At 39.9% G+C, this 26,840-nt stretch overlaps 1 protein-coding gene across 4 annotated transcripts in view; it reads right to left on the bottom strand.

Annotated features, from left to right (window-relative positions):
* LOC126109764 (neurexin-4) overlaps positions 1-26,840 on the bottom strand; it is a 167,191-nt gene that overhangs the window by 105,611 nt on the left and 34,740 nt on the right. For 2 of the 4 annotated variants that reach the window (XM_049914816.1, XM_049914818.1), the window contains exons 3-6: positions 24,030-24,229; positions 13,924-14,065; positions 9,660-9,863; positions 7,631-7,797 (exon numbers count right to left, since the gene is read on the bottom strand). In XM_049914816.1, the coding sequence (XP_049770773.1) occupies positions 7,631-7,797; positions 9,660-9,863; positions 13,924-14,065; positions 24,030-24,229 (713 nt within the window). The remainder of the gene's footprint in view (positions 1-7,630; positions 7,798-9,659; positions 9,864-13,923; positions 14,066-24,029; positions 24,230-26,840) is intronic. The other 2 variants (XM_049914817.1, XM_049914819.1) reach the window with 1 other exon arrangement.

Below are 26,840 nucleotides of genomic sequence, written 5' to 3'. Positions count from 1 at the left end.
CAAGAGTCTGGGACACAATGTGGTAAAGAGGAAGTGCGGACAACGGGAACATTCTGCAGCACTAAGGATAACGTTTGTGAGATATTCCACCTGGTCATCACAACTGGGGAAATCTTGTTCTTCAAAGGTCGCCAGGGAGGAGTAAAGCTGCCAATCAGACTTAGGAAGCTGCCACTTGGGCGTGCATGCAGAGTAGGAGTCAGCAAATGGATAGCACAGGGGAAATGGTCAGTCGATTAGGTGTCAGAAAGAATGGAGGGGCAAGCTTGGCAGTGCACAAGGATAGGTCCAAATGGGAATAGGTGTGCGAGGAGTTGGAGAGGAAAATGGGTGCTTCGCTGTTAAGGCAGAAGAGGTTGGTTAAGGTCAACCAAGGGGGCACCTCTCTGACACACCCTACGAGAACCCCAAAAGGGATGATGAGCATTTAAGTCACTGAGTAGCAAAAATGGGAGAGGTAGCTGCCCAATAAGCTGAAGCAAGTCTGCCCCGGTGACAGGGAATGACGGAGGGACACAAATGGTACAGAGAAAAGAAGTCAGATGGGAAAGGAAAAGGCAAACTGCAACAGCTTAAAGATTGCTCATCCGGGAGATGGGTTGACTATGAGAACGTCATCTCGTACGAGCAACATGACGCCCCCACGAGATGGAATGCCGACCTCAGGGGAAAGGTCAAAACGAATCGGTAAGAAATGTGAAAGCTTAAAGCGGTCCTGAGGGCGCAGTTTTGTTTGCTGAAGGCAGAGTACAAGAGGGCGCTGCAACACTAGAAACAGGTGAAATCCTCTTTGTGGGACTGAAGGCCACGAACGTTCCACTGGAGGAGAGTCTCGACGAGGAAGAGGTGTAGGGGTGTCACCTCGGCGGCTGGGGAAGAGGCGCTGCTACAGGGCACAGAAGCTGGAGGATCCTGCCCCATGGGGTCCACAGGAGCATCAGCTTGCTCGTGCGGTCAGTCTGTGGAGTCCAATGCTGAAGAACAGTTGTCGGTGCGCACCAGTGACACGGAGGCTGGCCGCACTACTAAGGTATCACACAGTGACACCATCGAAGGACTTTGAGTTGGTGAAGCAGAAGAGCGTTTGCCTTTGGTGGACTTCTTCGAGCCTTTCTGGTTACAGGAAGACTCGGGTGTTGTTTGGCTGGAGAGACGGAGGAAGTCTTCACGGGAGTACTCTTCCTGTTCTTTCTGGCCTACCGCTTGTGTAGCTAATGGCTTCGTCCCTTGAGTAAGAGTTTGACAGCTTGTTGTACATCTACATCTACATTTATACTCCGCAAGCCACCCAACGGTGTGTGGCGGAGGGCACTTTATGTGCCACTGTCATTACCTCCCTTTTCTGTTCCAGTCGCGTATGGTTCGCGGGAAGAACGACTGCCTGAAAGCCTCCGTGAGCGCTCGAATCTCTCTAATTTTACATTCGTGATCTCCTCGGGAGGTATAAGTAGGGGGAAGCAATATATTCGATACCTCATCCAGAAACGCACCCTCTCGAAATCTGGACAGCAAGCTACACCGCGATGCAGAGCGCCTCTCTTGCAGCGTCTGCCACTTGAGTTTGCTGAACATCTCTGTAACGCTATCGCGGTTACCAAATAACCCTGTGACGAAACACGCCGCTCTTCTTCGGATCTTCTCTATCTCCTCCATCAACCTGATCTGGTACGGATCCCACACTGATCAGCAATACTCGAGTATAGGTCGAACGAGTGTTTTGTAAGCCACCTCCTTTGTTGATGGACTACATTTTCTAAGGACTCTCCCAATGAATCTCAACCTGGTACCCGCCCTACCAACAATTAATTTTATACGATCATTCCACTTCAAATCGTTCTGCATGCATACGCCCAGATATTTTACAGAAGTAACTGCTACCAGTGTTTGTTCCGCTATCAGATAATCATACAATAAAGGATCGTTCTTTCTATGTATTCGCAATACATTACATTTGTCTATGTTAAGGGTCAGTTTCCACTCCCTGCACCAAGTGCCTATCCGCTGCAGATCTTCCTGCATTTTGCTACAATTTTCTAACGCTGCAACTTCTCTGTATACTACAGCATCATCCGCGAAAAGCCGCATGGAACTTCCGACACTATCTACTAGGTCACTTATATATATTGTGAAAAGCAATGGTCCCGTAACACTCCCCTGTGGCACGCCAGATGTTACTTTAACGTCTGTAGACGTCTCTCCATTGATAACAACATGCTGTGTTCTGTTTGCTAAAAACTCTTCAATCCAGCCACACAGCTGGTCTGATATTCCGTAGGCTCTTACTTTGTTTATCAGGCGACAGTGCGGAACTGTATCAAACGCCTCCAGGAAGTCAAGGAAAATAGCATCTACCTGGGAGCCTGTATCTAATATTTTCTGGGTCTCATGAACAAATAAAGCGAGTTGGGTCTCACACGATCGCTGTTTCCGGAATCCGTGTTGATTCCTACAGAGTAGATTCTGGGTTTCCAAAAACGACATGATACGTGAGCAAAAAACATGTTCTAAAACTCTACAACAGATCGACGTCAGAGATATAGGTCTATAGTTTTGCGCATCTGCTTGACGACCCTTCTTGAAGACTGGGACTACCTGTGCTCTTTTCCAACCATTTGGAACCTTCCGTTCCTCTAGAGACTTGCGGTACACGGCTGTTACAAGGGGGGCAAGTTCTTTTGCATACTCTGTGTAGAATCGGATTGGTATCCCGTCAGGTCCAGTGGACTTTCCTCTGTTGAGTGATTCCTGTTGCTTTTCTATTCCTTGGACACTTATTTCGATGCCAGCCATTTTTTCGTTCGTGCGAGGATTTAGAGAAGGAAGTGCGATGCGGTCTTCCTCTGTGAAACAGCTGGACGGGGGGATGGCGATGCTACCTTGACACTGGTCGATTTCACAAACTCAGAGCTAAATCAGAGGTCGCACATCTGCATGGCCATGTCCTGCACGGAGCGAGGGATAACAAGAACAGAACTATAGGTACCAGATGGGAGAACGCAGGATTTGCGACTAGCCGGTAACTAGAGAGTGACTGGATAAGGCACTTTTTTCTTTACCTGGAGCTTTTGAACAGCCTGCTCAAGACAATCCCGAGAGTAGGCGGCATGGCCACCATTGCAGTTTATACAGTGGGGAGAAGGAGGTGGACAATTGTTCTCGTGTGCATCCCTACCACAAGCGACACATTTGGCTGGATGTCAACAAGACGTTCTAGTGCGGTTGAAAGGACGACACTGGTAGCAGCGCTCTGGGTTTGGAATGTACAGCCAGACTGTGATAATTTCATAGCCCTCTTTGATCTTGGACAGAAGCACCACTCTATCAAAGGTGAGAAAAGGACTGTGGGTGGGCACTAAGGTGGGACTCTACCTTTTTCATTCATCAGAGAGGTAAGATTGGATTTTGGCCTCAGGTAGACTGTCGAGCAGCCTGGCGTAAATTACACCACGGGAAGAATACAAAGTTCTACGGACCTCGACACGAACAGGGTAACCGTGGAGAAGCGAGGCAGCAAACAGTTGTTGTGCTTGAGAATCAGAAGTGGTCTCCAAAAGCAAAGTGCCATTCCATAAACAAGAGCAGGGTTTCACAGGGCCGGCAATTGCATGAACACCTTTCTGAATAATAAATGGATTTACTGTGGTGCAGTGGGAAGGGTCTTCAAATCATTAGCCTCATTACGTTTAATTTTTGTAGATGCTGGGTGGGAAGATGACTCATACACTCCTTCCAACTGGGGACCCCTACACAAGGAGGTGCACCCGCCTTAGGTGATTCTTCACACCTCAGGACACACCTCCCGAACATCTGACGGAGGAGCCAATCGGCAATTTGAAAGGTTACAGCTCAGGCGATCGCCTCTCCCTTGGCCCGGCCTGTACCACGGGGTATGTGCGAATCATACCTGTCGGCCCGGGGCTGGGAATTTCACATTACCCAGTCACCTGTTATGCGTCAGACGTGTGGGCCAGCCTTCAGAAGCGCACGGGGAGGAAGAGAAGAAAGTGGAACCTCAAATGCCGAAGCGGCCGAATGAGAGGAGAAGGGAAACAAAAAAAAAAGGAAAAGAAAGGTGAGACTGTTCTTAAGGCAACGACAGAATGCCGAACATTTCCAATAACACCCCACACGTGTTCCCCAAGGGAGGGGAAAAAGAATAGCTAGAGGATAGACTTGCAGCACGGAAGGAAAAAATGCTGCAAAGGCTGGGGGCCCGTGGTAGTCGAGCACGAACCTGCCAAAGAGTGGCGAGCCCCCTGGGGGGATTCCTTAGGGTGAAGGTCACCAACTTTTGACCTTCCAATTTTGCATTCAGAATGAGCATTTTTGAAAGCTGTATGAAGTTCACTTAAATTTGACAGCACTATTTGTTCATTTATAACAACTCTTTTGCTATCTTTGCACATTTTACTGTTTTCACCGTCTTCAAAAAAACAGCTGGATCTTTTCACTTGTTTTTTCACTTACACCTACTCCTTTTTTCTTCCTAAAACTGGTATAATGCCTTGTTCTTTCACTAATTTTCAGGTGAGTTTAACCAAATGATCAGAAACAACGAACTCGTGAACTATTTTATCTCTTGCCCATGAGTCGGGAGCAAATTTAAAATTTTACTTACTCTTTAACTTCTCAATTAAGCTCAAATATTCAGAGTTGGATGATTCTGGACGTAGGTTTTCTTCTTTTTTAGAAACACAGTTGGTATCTACATTATTAAAGCACGATTCTAAGTCTCTTTTAATTTTGTTAACTGGCTCTTCCACCGGTTCTTGGTAGAACAATATTATAATAAATAAAAAGCACTAGTTCGCTTTTATTCTTCAGTATACTGTTAACTAACCTACAGTATACTGTAGAACAAGAGCAAACTAGTGGTTTTCATTTTCTAATTTTGTTTGAAATTCTATAGCTGATTTTCTTTTTCCGCTACTCACTTTTTTTATGTTCAAAGCAGGAGACATCTCCAAATTAGAACAACCAAAATCCAGCGGATCCAGTTTGCTAATATCATTAACAAGCTTATATGATTATGGTCCTAGATTCATGATAAAATATTTTTGAGTAACAATTTGGACACAGGGAATTTCCAGGAATCACATTAAGTTTCACTTGGGAAGCCGTTTTACTCACACTTGACAAGGATAAATGTTCAGATTTTATTTCTCTCAAACCTTTAATAACTGGCTTATTATGAACTTTGAGTGGATCACAGCATTTTTATCCAAACATGTAATTGTACTTCGGAATATATTTTTTCTCATGATACTCACGAACTGATGATACAGAAGAACGCACTTTTAATTTAAACAAAGTCTGTCTATATTCATCAAAGTCAACCACATTTTTTTAAGTATTTTTAAACTGAACCATAAACTGTTTCGTGATGCACTTCACTTACTATTTGTCTAATACAGTATTGTTCATCCATTTCATTGCATTCCAATTATTCTTTCAAATTTATTTACTATTAAATTTTAAAATTATTTTAGTTAATTAAAAATTACAATCACGACTAAAGCACATAAAATATTCTACACTCTTAACAGAGGTTTCTGAACAGACTACTGATAAAAAAGCCACAGCCAGCAAATGTAGTCGGGGTACACAGTTCATGTACAGACCTGTCACTAAGTAGTGGGACTTGTGCAGACTTTTAACTCTGTCCATTAGGCTCCTGTACAGATCTGTCTTGAGGAGTAAACTCATGCACAAAACTGTAGCCTTCTCAACAACAAAGAAATTTAACAAGTTTCTTATTTTACTTTTATCATTCTATACTTGTAATAATGTGCTACTTAACCGACAATAAAGCTAGATGTAAATGGGCAATTTTTTAAATGTAGAACTAAAGCAAAAGCTCTTACTGCTTAATATTTTATTATTAAAATAAATAATACTAACTAAATACAGGATGACAATGTTAACTAAATAACAGGTCACAAGTAAAATTTATTACAATGAAACAATAGGCAACTACCATAAGATCAACTGCAGTGTAATGTGAATTATTTCATCATTTTCAAAAATTCATGTCTTTGTTCACAGTTAAATATCAATGTTGAAATTTCTATAGTACTTTGCTACCATATAGGTGTACAAAATCAGCAAAAATTATTATTATTATTATTATTATTATTATTATTATTATTATTTTTGTATTCAGTCCCTTAGGAGATAACTAGCCCCAACTTCACAACAAAATAAAGATTTTTCATATTTCAAAAATTTATAAAAAAAGAAGGAAACATTTGTCAGTGTTCTTGCTCAATATAAGGCTAGTAATTTATGATATCTAACTGAGGAAAAAATACACTCTGATAAATCACTCCAGATGTTATTTTTGGCTCCAAAAAGTGGATTTTTCTAAGTTTTCAATACCAAATCCTGTAGGTCCTTTCAAATGATTATTTTCGATTTGGGGTACTTTGGATAACAAACAATATTGTAGAGGAGACTGTTATAAAAAACAATCATATCTGTTGCAATGTTGTAGCTTAAGCCAGTGCAGATATATTCAAATTAATGATAATGTCTCCAAATTGAAAAACCGTTGTGCACTTACAAATAAAAATAGCAACCATTCAGTAATAATACAAGGTAAAAAAAAACTGTGTTGGACTTCTCATTTATAGGGTATCACACATAAAAAATAATATTTAAAAATGGTTAAGCAACTCTCATTGGATCACTTCATAAGGATTGACCATATTGTCACATTTCCATGTTCTTTACAAAGCGCTATTTCAGCAGAAAATTATTTTCTTAGCATATGTTGCCTTTTTTCATTAACATTGCATTTTTAATTCATAACTGCCATATTAAAAGCATATATTTCCGTAATAGGCATATTAAATCATTTGCTATCTCTTTCTCACAATTGATAAGTAAAAAAGTAACTGCTCCTAAGCCTAGAAAGGAAAGAGCTATGATGTGGGTGCCTTTTGTGTCTACCGGAAGGAAGTAATGCATTATATTAACAAATTACTAATTTTACTTTCAGAGAGAGATAAAGAGAAAGAAGTGTGGAGTATCATGTGGGCATTTTATTATTTCCTAACTAAAGTTTGCATGGTAACAATATCTCCTATAACCAACATATTAATACTGATTACTTTGTCGTAAGACATACACAATGATGCTAAAATGATGTTCCACAACTTCAATTGCAAATAACTGAAAACTCCCGAAGAGAATGAGGCCGAATTTCTATAACTTCTACTCTTGGAAAAGAGATAGGGTAGGAGGTGGGAAGAAAGATTAGAATTTAACGTTCCGTCAACGATGAGGTAATCAGAGATGAGGAAATCATTGAAAACATTAATCTGGATGGATGGGCGGGGATTTGAGCTGCTATCTCCCCAAATCTAAGTCCACTGTCCCATCATTCGGTCACGTCGCTCCATAAGGATACTAGAGAAGACTTTTAATGAAGAACTTCCATTGTTTAGTCATGTGCCAGTGATGGGAATGGCGGCAAAAAAACATTTTCAATAGATAAATTATTTTTCAGTGAGAGGTGCAGCCGTTTGTCACGTTAACAATGTTGACAGAGCCTTCCTCACAAAACACTGGTTTTAATCATTTGTACTAGCCTGTTGCTTATTTTTATCATTAGAGAAGCAATACTTACCTCCCTGTTCAAGTCCAGCCTGAGGAACTCGCCCTTGACACGCCCTCTTATTTCCACACGGTCCACAGAGAAGATTATGTCCCTCAGCTTGCGACTTATCACAACATCGTGCCACAGGTTGTCATCGAGAAGACTTCCCACCGACAGACTTGTTGCTACACCGGAACCTTTCAAATAAAAAAAAAAAGTTAATTATTTTAAGGATACTCTCAATTCTTCAAATACATTGCAGGATTCCCTCACTGTACATAACATGTAGTGCTATAAATGTGATACAAAATTCATTTACCATGAGGTTTTGGCTTTATGAGCATTCCCACAATGAATTTCATGAACAAGAGTAGGTCACAGCAATCAGTTAATTCTAAAAGCTAGTTCACATATATTTTTTTGTAGCTGTCCTTGCTGATTACAATATTACCTTTTAATTCTTCAGAAATTGGGACACTTCTACCAAACTTTTGGTGACTCTCTTAAGGTTCTATACACCTGGACGTATAACATTCAAATAGGTTTATGATTAATTATGAAAATCATCACAGTAAATACCGTATTCGTTTGATCAACACACAAATATTAAGGAGATGCTTCAGAAAATCAAATGGGAATCCCCTGACAGAAGTTTATGTTCCTTCTGAAGAACGCTATTTAGAAAATTTAGACAATCAGCATTTGGAGCTGACTGTAGAAAGATCCTACTGTTGCCAAGATACATTTTGCATAAGGACCACAAAGATAAGATACAACAAATTAGGGATCACATGAAGGCATACAGACAGTTTTTCCCTTGCTCTAACTGCAACTGAAACAGGAAAGGAAATGACTAGCAGTGGTAAAACATACCCTCTGCCACACCCAATGTGGTGGTTTGTGTAGTATGTATGTAGATGTAAACAATTTTCTCCTGTTATATGAACTATTGTATCCCTGCAGATCATATAAATGTCTTTTTTCCACATTGATCCTGTTTAGGATGCAATCTTATTTTGCATTTATTTTCTTGAGCATTCTGGTTTTACATTTGTAACTAAATTAATCTGTATCACTCTCTTCTTTTTCCCGAAACTGCCAAATGCTACATAATGCATAGTCTCTTAAGAATTTTCCATTTGCTCTCCACAATTATAATTCATCACTTGTGTTGCAAACACGTACAGAGCTTCCATGTACTTTCATTTCCTTTCCGAAATTGAAACTAATAGTGAAAAGCCTCAACAAACCTGAATCTCATCACAAATAAATTTTGTCTTCATACAAGGTTATTTGAAACTGCATAGGAACCACACATAGCACAAACAGCTTGCTGCAATAATAACAGTCATGAAATAAACAAGACGTTCCTAATCATTCTAATAACTGCACGGTTGTAGTCATAGAACTTGCGTGCATGCACGCACACACACACACACACACACACACACACACACACACACACAGGAGGAGGGAGGGAGGGAAGGGGGCGGGGTTACACATCTTACGAGTAATATATTGACTACAAGTACTAATATCTTTGCATGCCTGAGCTCACCCTCTGTAACTTGCCTTGTTATTTTATCACTGTTATACTCAAATTACCACACTGGCTACACAAAGCTCTACTTTTACGTTAGCGTAATGCTGTACTCGCACTTTTTCACACAGCATGTGGAAGTACTTGTATGCTTATACCGCCACACATATTCACATATTTGCATTCTGATTGCTGGAAGTTATGTTACAGCACAGAACATCTCAACACCATAGACTAAGCTTTAACAATCTGGGTAAGTACTAATGTTTTCAGCTTTCAAGTTCTGCTGCTTTATTTTAAATATTAGCATATTTCATTTGGTGACAGTGTTTGCTTTCAGTATGCCTGAAAATGACAAAATATTGAAACTGCAAATGTAATAAATATTTTTAGCAGTTGTAAATGCAATGGCTAAATTCACAAATAACGACTTACTGGTTAAAATAAAGATGTCAACAGAAGAGCAACAAATATTTAAAAGGTACCAAGAACAGGTAAGACTGAACCCTGCAAACTCACCGAGATCCAAATTGAGAAGCATACGATTGTCACGCAGCTGGAGCGCTATGTAGTCACCCTGTGTGCCTCGGCTATACATGAGGACTCCATTCGCATTGTTAGTTTTGAAGCGCAGCCTGATGACACCCCTCGTTGCTGATATTGGGTCCCTCTGCAGGTCCTTGCGGACGAGGGCAGTGCCGTTGAAATACACCGTCTCTGCCTCTGCAATAACAAGCAAACATTTGTCTCAAAATAATACTTCAAACAAATTCACAACACAGCTACTGAGTTGCAAGTGATTATCTTTTAGCTGCAACAAGATGCACAGTCACCACAAATTATCTTTATGATAGAGTTCTGTTCCCATCAAATCGATAAAAATATCCTGTAATTTTGTTTTCATTACTGCACACTTACTACCATGAAGCAATTCTCAAATGTTCATATAGAGTAAACCAATAAAGCAGTAAAAACATAGGATGTTGGTGGGATTTTGCATTTATATACAAGACACCACATAACTTCTTTAAGACACAGACCTCCAAGAACTTCTTTCTATGCCACAATATAACACCAAATTTTTATGCTTGGAAATTGCACAAAAACTGAAATTGCTAATAGTGAACACGACAACATTGAAAGAATTTATAGGTGCTGTGAACCTGTATTATTATAACTTAAATGGACTATACAACTTTTGTGTACCATTTGACTGTTTCTTCTCCTTCTTCTTCCACCTTGTGTATTAGAATGTAATGTACTGCTAATGCCATGTGGCATTTATGTGTTGGGTTAAGTGCTGTCACCTTTGGAAACTGTATGAACTACATGCTATGATGCAATACTCTTTTCCTAAATTACGAATTACACATTTTTGGTTATCTAACATCTTCAATGGATGGAACAAAACAATAACTAGATAGCAGCTGACTGGAAGCATGTACTGCCTGTTGTCATGAAGTCATTATTTTTGCCTCTTTTTATACGATAAAAGACTGAGGGAGCAGACGATCCAATGAGCCACTAAACCTGCAGTGTTTAGAGGGTGTAGTTCAGGCTGGAGGTGGTTCTGTGACGTTTTGCAGGTGTTTTTCATGCCACGATGTGGTGTCACATGGGATTCTACACAATAACATGTTACAACTTTATCTTATTAGTCCGACAAAAGATGCTTGTGGAAACTGAAAATATTCTTTAGGCAGTGGAATATCTCACCGTGTGCACTTTGGTTTAACATACGTTCTGACGGGGTGTGAAAGCCACCAGCTCCAGGCATCAACACAGTGCGATGGTGACTGTGCGTCTCCAGATGCTGAGGAGGCTCATTTATGCTTTGGCATCGTGGCTTGGTGGTGCCTCAGAAGTCCCATAGAAAAGAGGGTGCTAGCAAAAATGTAAATGACTGAACTTGAGAGTTGTCATCCCGTTATTTCACAACTGAATGTCATAGCAGAATATAGACATGTTATGACCTACTGTGAGCTACAACTTGTGAGCAATCTGTATCATCTACCACTGTAAAAGTCAATTTACGGGTGGTAACATCGCTGTTATAACACAGAAGAGTTACCGCAAACCTGATTACGCCATTTCAGTAGCTTAAATACAACAGAACTCTCAGCACTAGCCCCAGCTGCAAAGTAGAAGAATTCACAAGGCACAGTGTAGTGGCACTGCAAAGCAGATCCACTACAGAATTATCTTTAAGAAGAGCAACTAACAATTAACTGGAAGGTAAAGTTGACATACATGTGAGTGGGTGACAGATCATGTATGGAGTGCATCACACCATAACCAACCACAAGGACACACTTCAATGATGTGGGCCAATTCATTCAGGTTACTTGAAGTAAAATATTTGTTTCAATAATGTCAGTGACCAAGTGTTGCTCTTTCTTGTGCATCATGGTGAGTATGCTGAGGTCACTACCACTTCCTAGATAATAACAGCCATTTTCAAAGGATTGCACACTTGCATTACTGGTTTCACAAACACTTATGAAACGTATTGCACCTCAACTGGCCCACTACTTCACCTGACCTTAACCCCATAGCAATTACAAAACAGGTAACATATCCACAATTTCATAGACCTATGGCAGGGGTAGCCAAGAATTTGGCTGACATTTCATGGCCTGGTACGAGTGCCACAGCACTCACCTTGCTACACATTTCTCCTGCTCACACTGCTACACATTTCCCCCACTGCCACAGAACGCTTTATGAGTACAAGGAGTGGCAGGAGGAGCAAACAACACATGTGACATATTTAAATGACAATTACTCGGTTTCCTATTTGATGTTTCTCAATAAAACTGACCACGAACAAAACAAATTTTCATTATTATTTAATTAATTTTGGCAAGCTGAAGACATAATTTTTATCTGGTCGAAACAGTCAGCATACAGACAGACACAGACAATTACACTGATTTTTGCAGTAATCAAGACTAACTCATTATCACAATGGAAAAAAAGTCTTTCACACACATATGTTGAACTAAACACTGTAACACTACTGCAACCTCACTAAGGAAATGTTGAAACTCTACCTGAGGAGAACAATGTAGACATAGCCTGCACAGTTTTAATGTTAAAGGCTTTCTCTTTAGAACATTAATTACACTGCACATCAATCAGCTACATCTGCACATGCACAAGGGCGCTTTCAACTGAAACAGCAAATGGTCTCGAAAACAGATGTGAGATTGGCACGTCACCAAAATGTTTAGAAACCGTCCTTGCAATTCTTTCAAAGCCACAGTGAGTTCTCTAAACTTTGCATTATCTTTAGTACCAGTGAACTTGGAGAACAGGATTGTGTCTGTCAGAATTTGTCCCTTCTAGAAAGCAATTTTCTTGTTAAATGCATCCCTATCAAATCAGATATGCGTGGTTTCTCACATTGCAATGTCTTGCTGTGGGCAGCGTGCAGTCAAGTCCACATAAAATGTGAGGTCTGCAATTAATTTCAAATGTTTCAATTCTCATCGTGCGGTGCTTTTCCCTTCAAAAATTCAACAATAGCTGGTTTTAAATTGAAAACTGTTCTAGGCACATCCATCGATTTAACAAACATACTTTGTAGTAAAGTCTCCATAATCTTCACTCAATTCCATCAAAAACTGATGCAACTGACAGAGGAATAATGTGCACGACTTCAGAAATTTTACTATTTGTATAATCAACTTCTTCACATGCCCCACACCTCCAAATTTAGCAGAAAGTGTTTCTTACTGTATAGAATAATGAATCCCACCAACTGATTGTTGTAATATTATGCTTTTTCACTGTCAACTAAATCTTTAAATCCTTTCTGTATGATACAGTAATGTTGTTTCACAGCAAATTCAATATCGGTCAACTGTGTGACGCATTAACAGGTATTACGAAGTCTCGTCTCTCTCTTCTGCTATTCCCATTCAGTCTTAAAGGACTGTGGCGATATATTGCTTGACTGCCTCTTTTTGTACAAACAGCCACTGCACTTCTGGACACCCTTGATACCGCACACAAATAGCTAAGGGTAAGCAACACTGACACCAAGATCTGCCGAACTGAGGATACTTGTGCTGAACGAAAAATGCCACACTGCAACATTAAATGAAATATCACACTGTACCAGATACTTCTGAGAAGGATCGAACAAAGCTGTGTCAGGCCGCCCCTACATCTGGCTCGCATGCAATTATCTCACCCTAAGTGTCCTTGCTCTATGGGACCTAATCATCGATGAGTGACTTCAGCTGGATTAGCATATATGAAATAACTGATGGACACACTTCCTTGATGAACTGAGGCCATTACCATGGGCAGAGGTGCTCTTACAGTACATCAGTATGACATATCCTCTGGGTGAATAATTTTTTGCCTGGCCTGCTTCTGATTTGAATAATAAAATCAATTCAAAACCACAAGCTTTAGTGCTTTATCATCACCATATGATTACACAATTCCTAAACTGATCATAGATGAGTATATTTGTTGAAACAAATTTGAATTTTTAATAGAAACTGTTAGCTTCAATACAAGTCGCTCATAATAAATCACCTGATACCAACTGCTGCAGTAATGGTGTAATTCTAGTTTTTTAGTTGCATACGCTTATTTCTATATCTGTCATTTTTGCATCAATGCATATCGGAATCACCTGAGAAGAGGCTTGCACCCAGCAGTGAACCATACTTTACCAGTGACCAATGAGAATCTCACAATGCTTCAGATTGGCATATCTTTCACATACTGGTAACATATTCTTTAGCAATTTCTATCCAATACTCACCATATCTGCATCCATACAGCTCAAGACGGAGTGAGATTCTGTCCCTCCACCGGGTAGGGTTAATGCGGATCCACTGCGCAATGATGGGCACATCAAACCGATTGCGGCGCGTGGAGTCACCGTCGATGTTACCTTTGAACATCTGTGGGTGGATAATGTTCACATTACAGTACAAATCCAGTGCAGGGTAAGGACAACAGTCAGTCAGTCAACTAATCATACTCTCAAAGAATGTCTCCATATCACACTTGACACACAATCTCTGCTTGACAACTGATTTTTCCCATGTTAAAATATGGCAGACAGAGAAATCACACATTTTTTATTCTTCAGTTGCCTTATCCCTTTGCCTTCTTCCCTGCAACTCAACATATAAATATCTAGTTTCAGCCAACTGGGATTCATCTCCATGTCATGTGATTTTACATCTCCCTTTTCGCAGTTCATAACATGAAAAATTTCTTTCCTATTCACAGTCTCACAACATTACCACAACATACACCGAGTGACCACTAAATTATAACCAGCTGCACACGTCTTCTTTCCACCTGCCAATCAGAAGTTAAATTATTTGGCTACCCTGTATCAACTTACCTACTGTAGTTTTGTGGTATGACTAAACACACTGCAACTCACTATAACTATGTAATCAATTGGCAGTAGGAGCTTATCAAATGACCAGATAAATTAATCGTAAGAGCTAATGAAGCATGCAACAGAACTGGGGGACAATCAGCATAATAAGAGCTGAACCAGTGGTCAAGTATGATCTGAAAAGGAGGTGAAGAAAGCTTAGGTGCACTCACATCTTGGAAAATCTTATCATGCTGTCATATTTCAATTTATTTGATGAATGTGAAATCACTGACCAACTACAAGTGACCTGAAAGCACAACTGTTGCCATTAATACTAATATAATCAAATGTTTTCATTTATAGAAATTCTCACTATTTTCTCCACACAATGGAAAATCCAAGATGTAATGTAACAATATAATGAAAAGGGAAAATGCTACTCACCATACAGCGGACATGCTGACTCGCAGATAGGCACAACAAAAAGACTGTCACAAATAAAGCTTTCAGCTAATAAGGCCTTCGTCAACACACACACACACACACACACACACACACACACACACACACACACACAGTCTCAGGCAACTGAAAGTGGTTTCAGCTGCCTGATATTGCAGTCATATGAGTGAGTTGCATCTGGAGCAGCTGGATATAGCGTGTGTGTGTGTGTGTGTGTGTGTGTGTGTGTGTGTGTGTGTGTGTGTGTCCCCTTTCTGAAGAAGGCTTTGGCTGAAAGCTCAATGTGTAATTCTCTTTTCGTCGTGCCAGTCTGCAGCTCAATATGTCATTTTTATGGCGAGCAGCATATGTCCTTTCCATAATATTGTTGATCCAAAAGTATCAACTTTACTTGAAAACAAAATAACATTACTGAACGACCTTCTGATGTATGTTCTTTACTGGGGTAATGCGGCAGTCCATATTTTCCAAGCAAAATTTGTTTATGGAGCCCATGAGTGAATGTGATAAAACAGCAGAGTTTTGTGGCTCTTGGATTTCCAAGGTGCAGAGCTGGGCCAGTATTTTCCTATAAACCGCAGATACAGTGGCCGGTGTACCTGGTCAAGAGTTGGCACAATGATTCACGCACAGTTTCTTTGCGTGCCAGTGCTCTGCACATTAAACTGTGAGAGTAGGTATCCATCAAATCAAGAAAACTTCTGATAAAATGGCAATGTGTGCAGCTGTTTTGCAATTTCAGTTGATGACCATGACACCAACAGTACAACAGGCACGTTCATAGGGCAATGCACGGTTCATTTATGGCTATCACTGTAAGGAGCAGGAGACATGATGGATATCTAATGACTGACCATTGGTGTCTAGTGTGGTCATCTTTTCCAAAGTGCTACAACTGTTGGTAAATACTAATAATCTACCTGTGGCCTCGTTTTTACAGCCATCCTTCGACCCTTTAAAAAAAAATTGTCCCCCCTCCAAACAAATATTAAGTTCTAGGCAGTATTGTATGACTTCTTTAAGCCCATAAAACTTCAGAGCTTTGAAATAGAAGAATCACTCCAGCTCTTTATAGTACGTCTTTTATCAAGAGCTTATAAATTCCTTCGTTCTGCCTCTGTTTCAATTCCACTATGTACAAATTGAGACCCAACAGCACACAAAACAAGGTCATGCAATGATTCAAGAGGAGGGGAAAAAACACAATACAGTCTTATTTAAATATTAGTAAAGTGGTCATAATTCAATGATCACCCAAGTGTGCCAAGTGTGATACAGAGCTAAAAGAAATAAAATCAACACATTACAAAGACAGTAAAATCAAATGTAATACTAGTAGGTGGAATACACGTACATTATAGCCCTACATGCAACCAAAGAATGCTTAAAAAATGCTTTACTGGATTGTAGATGTGGTATTCAGTTGCATTAATTCAGAATTGTGAACTGTCTTCCCTATTGTGACACTACTTGAAACTGAATGTGCAACTGAAATTGGAAGAGCAGCATCACACCTTCTGCATGCCCATGTCAATGCCAAATGACTGAAACCTCAAAATTAAAATTTTTATGTAAAGGTTTTCACAAATTCATCAGTATTTTGCACTTCTTCAAAATGTAACATACACCTGGAATGGAAGTAAATATGGGGAAAAATTTGATTGTTAACTAAAGGGAAGAAAGGTATAACACCACAGTTGAAAGACAACTACCAGAATTGGCTTGTAAATTTTAAGCACTTGGGCTCCATCATAAGCAGTAATGGAAAGATGGAAAATGAAATAAATGGAAACAGTTGGGACAGTAAGCCATCTGTTCAATGCAGTTAGAGAGAAGTTCCTCAGCAAGAGAGGAAGATACTGAAAGGGAAAAAGTTAGCTGTATACTGCTCAACTACATCTTAACAATGACCTATGGCTGTGAATCCCTATAGTAAGTAAAAATAGAAAATTAGACTAGGAAGGACAGAATCAGAAAAAATTATGTGCAAAGCCTATGAAGAAGAATGTCCAAAAGCGACAGTTTAAGTGGTTTGGACATATCTAGCGAATGCTCGAAGATCACGAGGCAGAGTTAATGAATGAGGGAAGGGATATTCATAAGAACAAACTAGTATGACAGAGAGAGCTGAGAGGAATGTAAAAGAAGAGAAGAGGAGGAGAGAGGAGTAGCAGATATTGCGAGTCAGATGATGACTAGATTAAGTATGAATTCATCACTAAGTCACATTTTCTCAAAATATGCCACATTAATATTTTGTACCTTGGTGAACCAATTGTAAAAGATTTTGTTTGTGACATACTGTCATGTGTATCTAGACAACCATGATGTACATCATAAACTGTAACATTTGTGGCTGTCATTATACCAATTGGCATATTGCTGAATACCTTTGTATTTCGTTTAGTGCTAATACAGAATTTGTGTGTACTGCAGGTGTTTCTAAATTTGAATGATACTTTACGATGACTGAATATTTACATTCTATTATGTACATGGAGTAGCCTTCCTGAAGGCTGCGTAAGACTCTATGGGCAGGACTTGGGGCTACTGTATTTAATGTTCATCTGCTGCATGTTTAGATAGCACTAAAATTGTTTGACATGTACCTATTAGGTAGTAATATAACACTCAGTGGCTCCATTAGACTGGTGGTAAGGTTCTTTCAGTTTTTGCCCATGAAGATCTTTTGAAATTTTTGTAAAATGAAAGTCTTTATTTTGTTATTTTGCTCACAACCATTGGCATTTTTAAGATGTTCGGTGATGGCCAATACACTGCAGCCAAAAACCTAGTAACAAACAAGTGTGACTGACTTCTACCGTACTTGCGTAGTGATACCAGTAGTTGGGTTCCAATGGATGGGATGGGATGTGGCTTAGCCACAGCCCGGGGGATGTTTGCAAAATGAAAGTCCTGAGTTCGAGTCTCAGTCCAGCACAGTCCAGGAAGTTTCAATACTAATATAATTTTTTCCTTGTGCTTGGGGGCCACAGCTATCAGACACTGATTGAAAGAAATAATATTGTTCCGCTAAGGCTGTATATTATTTGAATGGAATGCTTTATTAACCACTACTGACCAGTTTCTACCCAATGATCATTTTCTTGTGCACCTAATAAAAATGGATATACATGATGAGTAAAATCTAAATACAAAGTGAAAACCAATATGACATACAGTCACAAGTACACTACAAGAGGAGTACAAAAATCATAGCAATAAAAACATAATACCTAAATGTACACACAATAATGCAAATTATAATTGAAGAATCTATACCATATTAATGACTTCCTAATTTTCCAGATTTTCATCAGCTGGCATACTGGACTCAGTGAAATAAGTGCACCCACTATAGGAATGACTAATTTTCAATCCTTCATCATGTCGGGCATGGTGATCCAGCAGCAAAAGTCACTTGCCTGGAACCCGAAAGATTGCAGGATCGGACCACGGATTTTCCAGCCTGCGTTTCAATTTAGCATTCACCTCTTAGTGATGTGGGTATTGCCAGAAACAACATTCAGTTTGGATTGCACATTAAACTATAGGTCCCCTTTTCCCAACTGGATAGCTGGGGTAGGTTACGGACACACAAGTCACCGAAGTAGTGTAAGATTGAAAGACTATGTACTTGGCCATTGAGCCACACAAAGTTGTTATTATTATTATTATTATTATTATTATTATTCACAAAGAAGGTGGAGTAAAGGAATACCAAATAAGTAAAAAAACATACAATAAGGTGTAAATTTTATGTAACTGCAAAAGAATGAAATACTGCATAACTGGTGTGTTTGATGTTCCCTGAAGCATTCCACAGACAATGCTGTTGTCTACAGGAAGGTTACTGCGCCTGAAAATGTAGAGAAATCCAGGAAGATTTGCAGAGGATTGGTGAATGATGCAGTGGTTGATAACTGTCAGTCTCAAAAACAAATCTCCTCTTTCATACACTACTTTCAAGTGGGCAACAATTTCTTTCGCTGTGAAAAGATTGTCCATTTCCATCAACTGAAGCCTTGACTTGAGAATTGCTATTAAACACGGAAAGAAGCTTAACGAGCAATAACAAAGTGATGTGACGGCACATGCTTTTGCATATACTTGGCAAATCACTCACACTCAGTTACACGGAGCAGTTTCTTCAACAACAGTACGCTACTGACAGATCATACACGAAGGCACAATTAAAGAAAAAATTCAAAGTATCATCCAAATATATCATCGATCATGTACATAATACAGCACGGATCAATACTGAGATATTGAAAAGTAATGCCTCTGAATCTTTTATTCTGTTCTCAATATCAGTTGAGGAATTACATGTTGTGCATATTACTCCACTGACTGTTCCACTTTGCTGACATAAGCTGCAACCCTCTGCCACAAAAGGGCTCCAAATGATAGTGTGTTACACAGTGATGTGGAATGCAATTCGCAGTGCATGAGAAATTGTGCTGTAATACTTCTGAAAACTGAAAGCATGAATTTGAAGAGTTTGTCCACATATGGTGTACCCTCTGCTCTAGCAGGAAAATGCCAGACCACACACGAGCATTATGACATTCACGATAATCTGATGCCTCGAGTTCACTGTCACTGAGCATAATCCATACAGTCCCCAACAAGGCCGAACTGATTTCATCTCTTACTGAAATTTAAAGTACACCTTCCAGGACTTCACTCTGATAGTGATGAGGCTGTGCATGCAATCTCCTGTTATACCATTTTCTGCTGCTGTTGATATCACCCTATACTCATCTGACCAGAAATCCTTGGCTTCTTTCCATTTCACTTCGTTCACCCCTACTATCTCTAGTGTAAGCCTTTGTTTTTCCCTTTTCAGATTTTCTAGCTTCCTTACCACATTCAAGCTTCTGACATCCCATGCCCCGACTCTTAGAACATTATTATTTCATTAGTTATTGAATATTTTTCTCATGGTATCATCCCCCTTGGCAGTCCCCTCCCGGAGATCTGAATGGGGGACTATTCCGGAATCTTTTGCCAATGGAGATATCATCATGACACTTTTTCATTTACGGGCCACATCTCCTGTGGATACATGTTACATGTCTTTAATGCAGTGGTTTCCATTGCCTTCTGCATCCTCATGCCATTGATCATTGCTGATTCTTCTGCCATTAGGGGCAGTTTCCCTAGGACAAGAGAGTGCCCTAAACCTCTGTCTGTACATTCGCCCTCTTTGACAAGGCCGTTGGCAGAATGGGGTGACTTCTTATGACAGAGGTCTTCGGCTGCCAATGTTGATTATTAATTAAAATTTAAGCTGTGTGTGTGTGTTGGGGGGGGGGGGGGGGGGGGTTGAACCTGGGACCAATGACATTTTCATTACTAATCAAAGATGCTACCTCTAGATCACAGGTGCAAATACAAACACAGGACTATAAAAGACAGAAAAAGTCTGCAATGTTTTGGCTTACTGATCACTTACATAATAACTTGCTGAGACTACTATCCCCCCACAATTACACTAAAATTTCTCACATAACGGTTTAGGTGGAAGCTATAAAATTATGAGACATTATGGCTGGCCATCATTTACCTTCAAGAGATGAAATATCAGCAGTGCTGCCACGTACTCATAGAAATACACAACTTGGACAGTGCGGTGTACTTTTATATGGGCCTATCCACAGTACTGATATTTTGCATCCTGAAGTAAGTACTGGCCAGCAATTCTGTCTTCACAACTTTACAGTTTTCTTGAGTGAATCTTCCTTTTGATGCAGTTTAGATGGAAGGACTGACAACACAAATTCGTCTCAGTAGCACTTAAAATTGACAGCAGATCTGTTAATAAACTGGCTTAGGTGCTGCTGTCACAATATAAAATACACTCAAAGTGTGGCTCTGAGCCACAGAGCCCTCGTTGCGCAAGGGTTTCTAGTTGGACATGGTGTGGCAACGTCGCCTCACCCGCCGTACGACTCTGGCGTGACACCACTGGACTTCTTTCTGTTGCGGAGGACAGAGGGAAGTATGACAAATGTATAACAAACTGGAGGATCCTCATGTCTGAGTATGGGTGGGAAACCCTGTCAGTTGGCTACTATATACTCTACGACACATCACCCCTACCGGCCAGGAATTGTGCCATGAACTTACAGAGTTTGTCCCAAAAGTTTCGAGAATATAACTCTCTAGTCAACCACAAGAGCTAGAAAAATGCGGCCTGCAGTGGTAATGGTAGTGAGAAGGGATCACGTAACGAATGCAACTTGGCCAGTCGCCTCTGGGCAGTGATAAGACTGAGGACTCTTTCCCCACAGTGTGTATTTTGATGATGTCTCAAAACACAGAGGGCTACATTTAATCGAGCAGGGACACGCAATCAAATTTCGTGTTTAACTCACAAAATTGGGAGCTGAGATGGTGGGCCTATTTCGAGAAGCATTCAGGGGGTGGGGAGGGGGGGGGGGGGAAGCTTTGTCCCAGCCAAGAGTTTACGAGTCTCACAAGATTTTCCGGGAAGGCCAAGAAAACGTCTACAACAACTAGCAGTTTGGGTGTCCGTCAACATCCCGAGCACATATGTGTAGAATGTGCAAAAAGTTTGGAACGGATATCGACACCTGAGTAACAATAATAGTATACAATTGCAATGTGCTGAAATTAGAAGTTTAACACATTTTTTGAGACAAATTTAGAGACAAGAAAGGTGTGCGCAAAGACGGTCCCACAAGTGCTGACTGATGAACAGAAGGAAATTAGTGTGCTGAAGTGTTGCAAGTTGTTTGAATGCTGCTTTTGGCACCCTAATCTTTTGGGAAGAGTTGTGACACGTGACGACACACAGGATTTTTGAGTACAATAATGAATCGGAAAATAAATGCAGTAAGTGGTACACGAAAAATTCACCTTGGCCAAAGAAGGTCCACCTTGTTGAGGTTAACACAATGCACATTGTCTTTTCCACTCCAAAGGTGTGATTAAAAGTTAATGATCAGCTTTACACTCAAGTCCCCATCTAGTTGCAGGGTAGTGTGAAATGCTTCAACAATGACATAGTGAACAAATGGATTTTCCACTGAGACAACACTCTGGGCCACAATGTCCTCATTGTGCACTGGTGTCTAGCCAGGAATGGTGTGGCCACAACGCTGCCTCGCTCATCATACAGCCCTGACTTGGCCCCACTGAACTTCTTTCTGTTTCCGAGAGTGCAGAAAAAATTAGAGGGACATCATAGGTTTTCGGAGAGGGTAAAAGGGTTTCAATGCGAGGTTCCCGTTGAACCCTCCCAGGAAGACTACACAGACTAGGCAAAGGGGTGGGAGCAATGTGTAGATACAGAAGGAAGTTTTGCATTTTAGCAACAATTCTTTTTAGAAACAATTACTCTTGAATCTTTTGGGGGTAGACCCTGTACAATTGCTTTTACCGATCTCAACTTCTTATCCACCAATCCCAGCCAATCTTTGTTCTGCAGACACATTGCAGACTATTCCAACAATGACATTACGATACACAGAGGGATACACACACTGGATAACATCATGTACCACACATGCCTCCAACGTTGCAGTATAGACTTAATTTTCAGGAATTCCCTTGCGTCCTGATGCCTAGCAAATTAACACCTTCTTTCACTATCCTCACAAAAGGAGAAGAGCGTCCTGGATACCTGTGACATTATAACCAGAATGTTTCAGCTTGTTCATATCTTAATGTATGACCATTGATTTGTTACTAGGTATATGTTACAATTACTTTTCTTGAAACTGGCAAATAGTAGTGAGTAAAGCCAAACAACATACAGCCTCAGTGGAACCACAATTCCTTAAAAACTAGTATCAATGTTTATGCACAGTATCTGTACCATAAATGATCTCTTAACAATGGACTACAACTTCACACAAAATGTCGATCGACTGAACTGGGCTCCCACTGTGATGACTTTTTTCACAATAAATGAGCTAAGAGTTACTAGGTCGCTTCCACTGCTATCACTAAAGCAGTTACTCAGGCAGAAAGGTTGCATAAAATCATGTACATGTTTCCACCATAACAAAATTGTACTGACAAATTCTGTTCATTCATTGACAAACATGGCAACACATTTCTAAATGGTGTACTTACCATGAAAGCACTTTTGACAGCTCTGTTGAACTAGAAGAAAAACTTAATAAAATGGTATCTGTAAAAAAAGCTCTTTCAACATGGAGTAGTTTTGCAGGTATCCTTGCATGTTACCTCAAAGCATGTTAATCACATTCATGTTAGTCACACAGCACAGGTGCAGTGGTGTTATTAATTAAGCATTAGAAAAAACACAGTACATATTAAAAATCCTTGAAAATCGCATGTGTTATAACAAACTCGGTGCAAAAAAATGATGTTAGTCAAAGTGCAGTGAAAGCTGTGTTAATGTCCTGTTGAGGAATCTGGGCCAAAAAACTGCAACCACCACACAGCACATTGCATGCAAAGTTGCAGATATGTACATCAGTGATGGCATTTGTCACTTAAAATTAAACAAATAAACAGTATCTTCTGTCAGAAATGAGACACTAATGAGCAAATAACTCTTAATATACAAGGAAGTACAAAAACAAAACTTGGTCAAAAAGATATGCAGGATTCATACATACATGAGATGCTGAGAACAAGAAACTTCAACAGCACTGACAGCTTCACAAGAAGGAATGAATTTTTTTTAAATGTCAAATAATTTTCATAAGTGAAATGGGGTTGTGGCGGTGGGATTTTCTGATCACCAGACTGTCATCAATGTGTGTGTGTGTGTGTGTGTGTGTGTGTGTGTGTGTGTGTTTTTTTTTTACAGATTTAAAAACATAAACCAGAATCACTGTCACTCATTACATAACAAACTGCCATCCATTGTTATTTATCTAAAGTGTATTCGGAAAGTACAATTACTGGATTTGCACTAAAAATTCATATGTAAAATACAATATACTCTGTCCACTACATTACCACTAGCGCTCGTGTAAGCGGTCGTCGCCAACGACACACAACCTTCACACTAGTGGCAGTGTAACGACGACAGTCTGGGACGTCACACAACACATGTTCACCTGCGGCTCTCCTGTCTCGTCAGTGTAAGTCCTCCACGTTTCGCCATCGTCTGAATACTGGACGAGGAACTCCTCGACGAAGTCGTTGCGCGTGCCTGCCCGGCCCTGGGTTTCGATGGCCTGCACCTGCCACCTGCTGCGCAGGTCGATACTCAGCGACTCAGTGTACGTGTTTGTCGCCGGGCTCCAGCTACCGGGACCTGCGTGAGGGAAGTCGTAGCCGGACGGCATACGCATGAGGGATGGAGAAATGGTTCGCACACAGCTACAAGCAAGTAGGAAAACTCGACAGGTCCATTCAAATATCGTGGGTTACCAGCTTCGGTGTTCCCTTCTGACACCTTACCTTTTCTAAAGCAACTCCTATCCTTACTTTTATAATCCTCTTTAATGGCTTATAATTGTATAATGAATTACTGAAAGGTATTCTGTAAAGAAACCAATAGTCTAAAATGAAACTACTCCCATCCAACCCATTCAATGCTGTCTACTTAGCAGAAAGCAGCAGATCTGATTAACATAAATACCAGCTGACAGATTCATTTGCTTAGGTAAATCGGTTTTCTCCGGCAGAAAGGAGAGAAAACCCAACAACAGTTTATGAGGAATTAGCAAAAAGGTCATCAAAACAATGAACCCATTGAGAGAGATTAGTAGAAAAGGTAACTGATAAAATTGTGAGTAAAACAGGATATTTGATAAATGTAGAAATTAAAAATGGGAAAGAAGGTAGGCAGCCAGACAGGAGATAAGGGAAAGTAACATCAGGAGTGATGACAAGAGAAATACGGACTAAAAAAACAGACATAAGTCAACAGTGATTAGAATTAACAAAACCAGAAATGACAACAGGAAATAAAATATAAACTTGAGAAATGTAGCCAAATAAATTTGGCAAAGATTCTTTTTAAAGAGGAGTAGAAGACAAATGATGATGAGTGTGAAAGGGTGGCATGGAGATCTGTCTCTCATTTACATCTCTATTCCTCATCTCTCCCCTTCTCATACACACTCTTCGCCTGTTATAATTTTTCCATATCTGAAATCACATTTGTTGCTGCAATTGCATCATTAGTCAAGAAACACATACACTACCCCCAACTTACATTTCATTAATACTTGTTCCGTAGATCATGAATACAACATTTCGTAATGATGTAGAATTTGTCAGTTTAACATAAATTTTCTTCAAACAATATAATTAATAATTTTATTTTAGTTTTAGGCAGTTACTACCGTATTTACTCGAATCTAAGCCGCACTCGAATCTAAGCCGCACCTGAAAAATGAGACTCGAAATAAAGGAAAAAAAAATTTCCCGAATCTAAGCTGCACCTGAAATTTGAGACTCGAAATTCAAGGGGAGATAAAAGTTTTAGGCCGCACCTCCAAATCGAAACAAAGTTTGTCCATTGTAATATGAGACACAATTTAGGTCGAATGAATGATACAGCTACAGTAGTTGGGTTCGAGTCTAAGCTTAGCAGTTAAGCTTTACCACGTAGCCATTGCTATGCGTCAGGCGCTCCGTCCGTATTTATACGGGTGCCCTTCCTTTTTCACGTGCTTCGTCTGGTTTGAATCGATTGCTTATTTTGCTTTGATCTGATAATTGCCGTTTTCTTTGTTATAGGTGTTTGCGTCACTCTTAAGCTGAAAATGCATTACTGCACTGTGTCATGCATTGTTTGTCGCATTCTGATAGTGAGTGTTTACGGCCTGTCGCGGCTCGCGGCACGGCTTGCTTTTGTGCGCGCTACCGCCGCGTACAATTAAAAGAAAAAAGAGGAATCGTCTCATTAGCGAAACAATGGCAAGAGACCGCAATTTGTTGTTACTTACACTGCTGCTTTCTTTGATAATGATCAACAAGAATCAAATAATAGACTGCGTATGATAGAACATGTTCTGAACGAAAGTTAGGCGAAAATTTTTCTCCGTTTGAAAACCTTTGCGGTCGCTTCTTTATTACATCAAATTCTGCACAGAAATTAGAGTCATTTTAGATTTAAAAATCTAGTCACTTGCCGTACTTCATTTCTGACTTTATCACTATTAGGCATAAGAATAATACGAATATAAACATGACACGATACGTATATTCTTCCGCGTTTGCTGTTGTCTCACTCTAGTTTCGTAGTTTATTAGGCAGACAGGATTTAAATGAGATAGCAGCACACACGAAAGAATACATGGCAAAATGTTTATATTCGTATAATTCTTATGGTGAAGAGAATACTGTATATGATTCAAATTTCATCAGGTTCCTATTAGCAACCATCTCTTCTCACAGATAGGAAAAAATTCAGAACGTAGAGTTGGCCATATTGACAAACATCCCACACAGTCTTGCCAGTCAGATTTTCGTAGTACACTGTAATTGTGCTACATTCGAAGATGAACAATACGGAATTTGTATTTACTTCGTTGGATAATGTATGAAAATGCAGTGGTCAAAACTCGCGGCGGAGAAAAAAAGCTCGTCTTCTCCTTTTTTTTTAATTTATTTACTGACGCTGAGAAATTGGCGCCAGTATTTATCCTCTACAAAGTATGCCTGCGTAGCGCTACATATATTCGGCGGCAGAAGTTAGTTGTGGCGGCATGTACCGACATTTTTCGTAACTTCTGCTTGCTTTGCACTCGATTCTAAGCCGCAGGCGGTTTTTTGGATTATGAAAACAGGAAAAAAAGTGCGGCTTAGATTCGAGTAAATACGGTAGTTCATATCGAAAAATTCATCTACTGAGATTCAGAAATTCTTTTAATTGGTTTTTAAATAATGGTCAGCTATCTGTCAGAATTTTAATG

The sequence above is a fragment of the Schistocerca cancellata genome, chromosome 12 (genome assembly GCF_023864275.1).
Source record: "Schistocerca cancellata isolate TAMUIC-IGC-003103 chromosome 12, iqSchCanc2.1, whole genome shotgun sequence".
NCBI classification, from domain to species: domain Eukaryota; kingdom Metazoa; phylum Arthropoda; class Insecta; order Orthoptera; family Acrididae; genus Schistocerca; species Schistocerca cancellata.
Note: the sequence above shows the minus strand (reverse complement) of the source record. Positions and strands in the feature narration are given on the sequence as shown.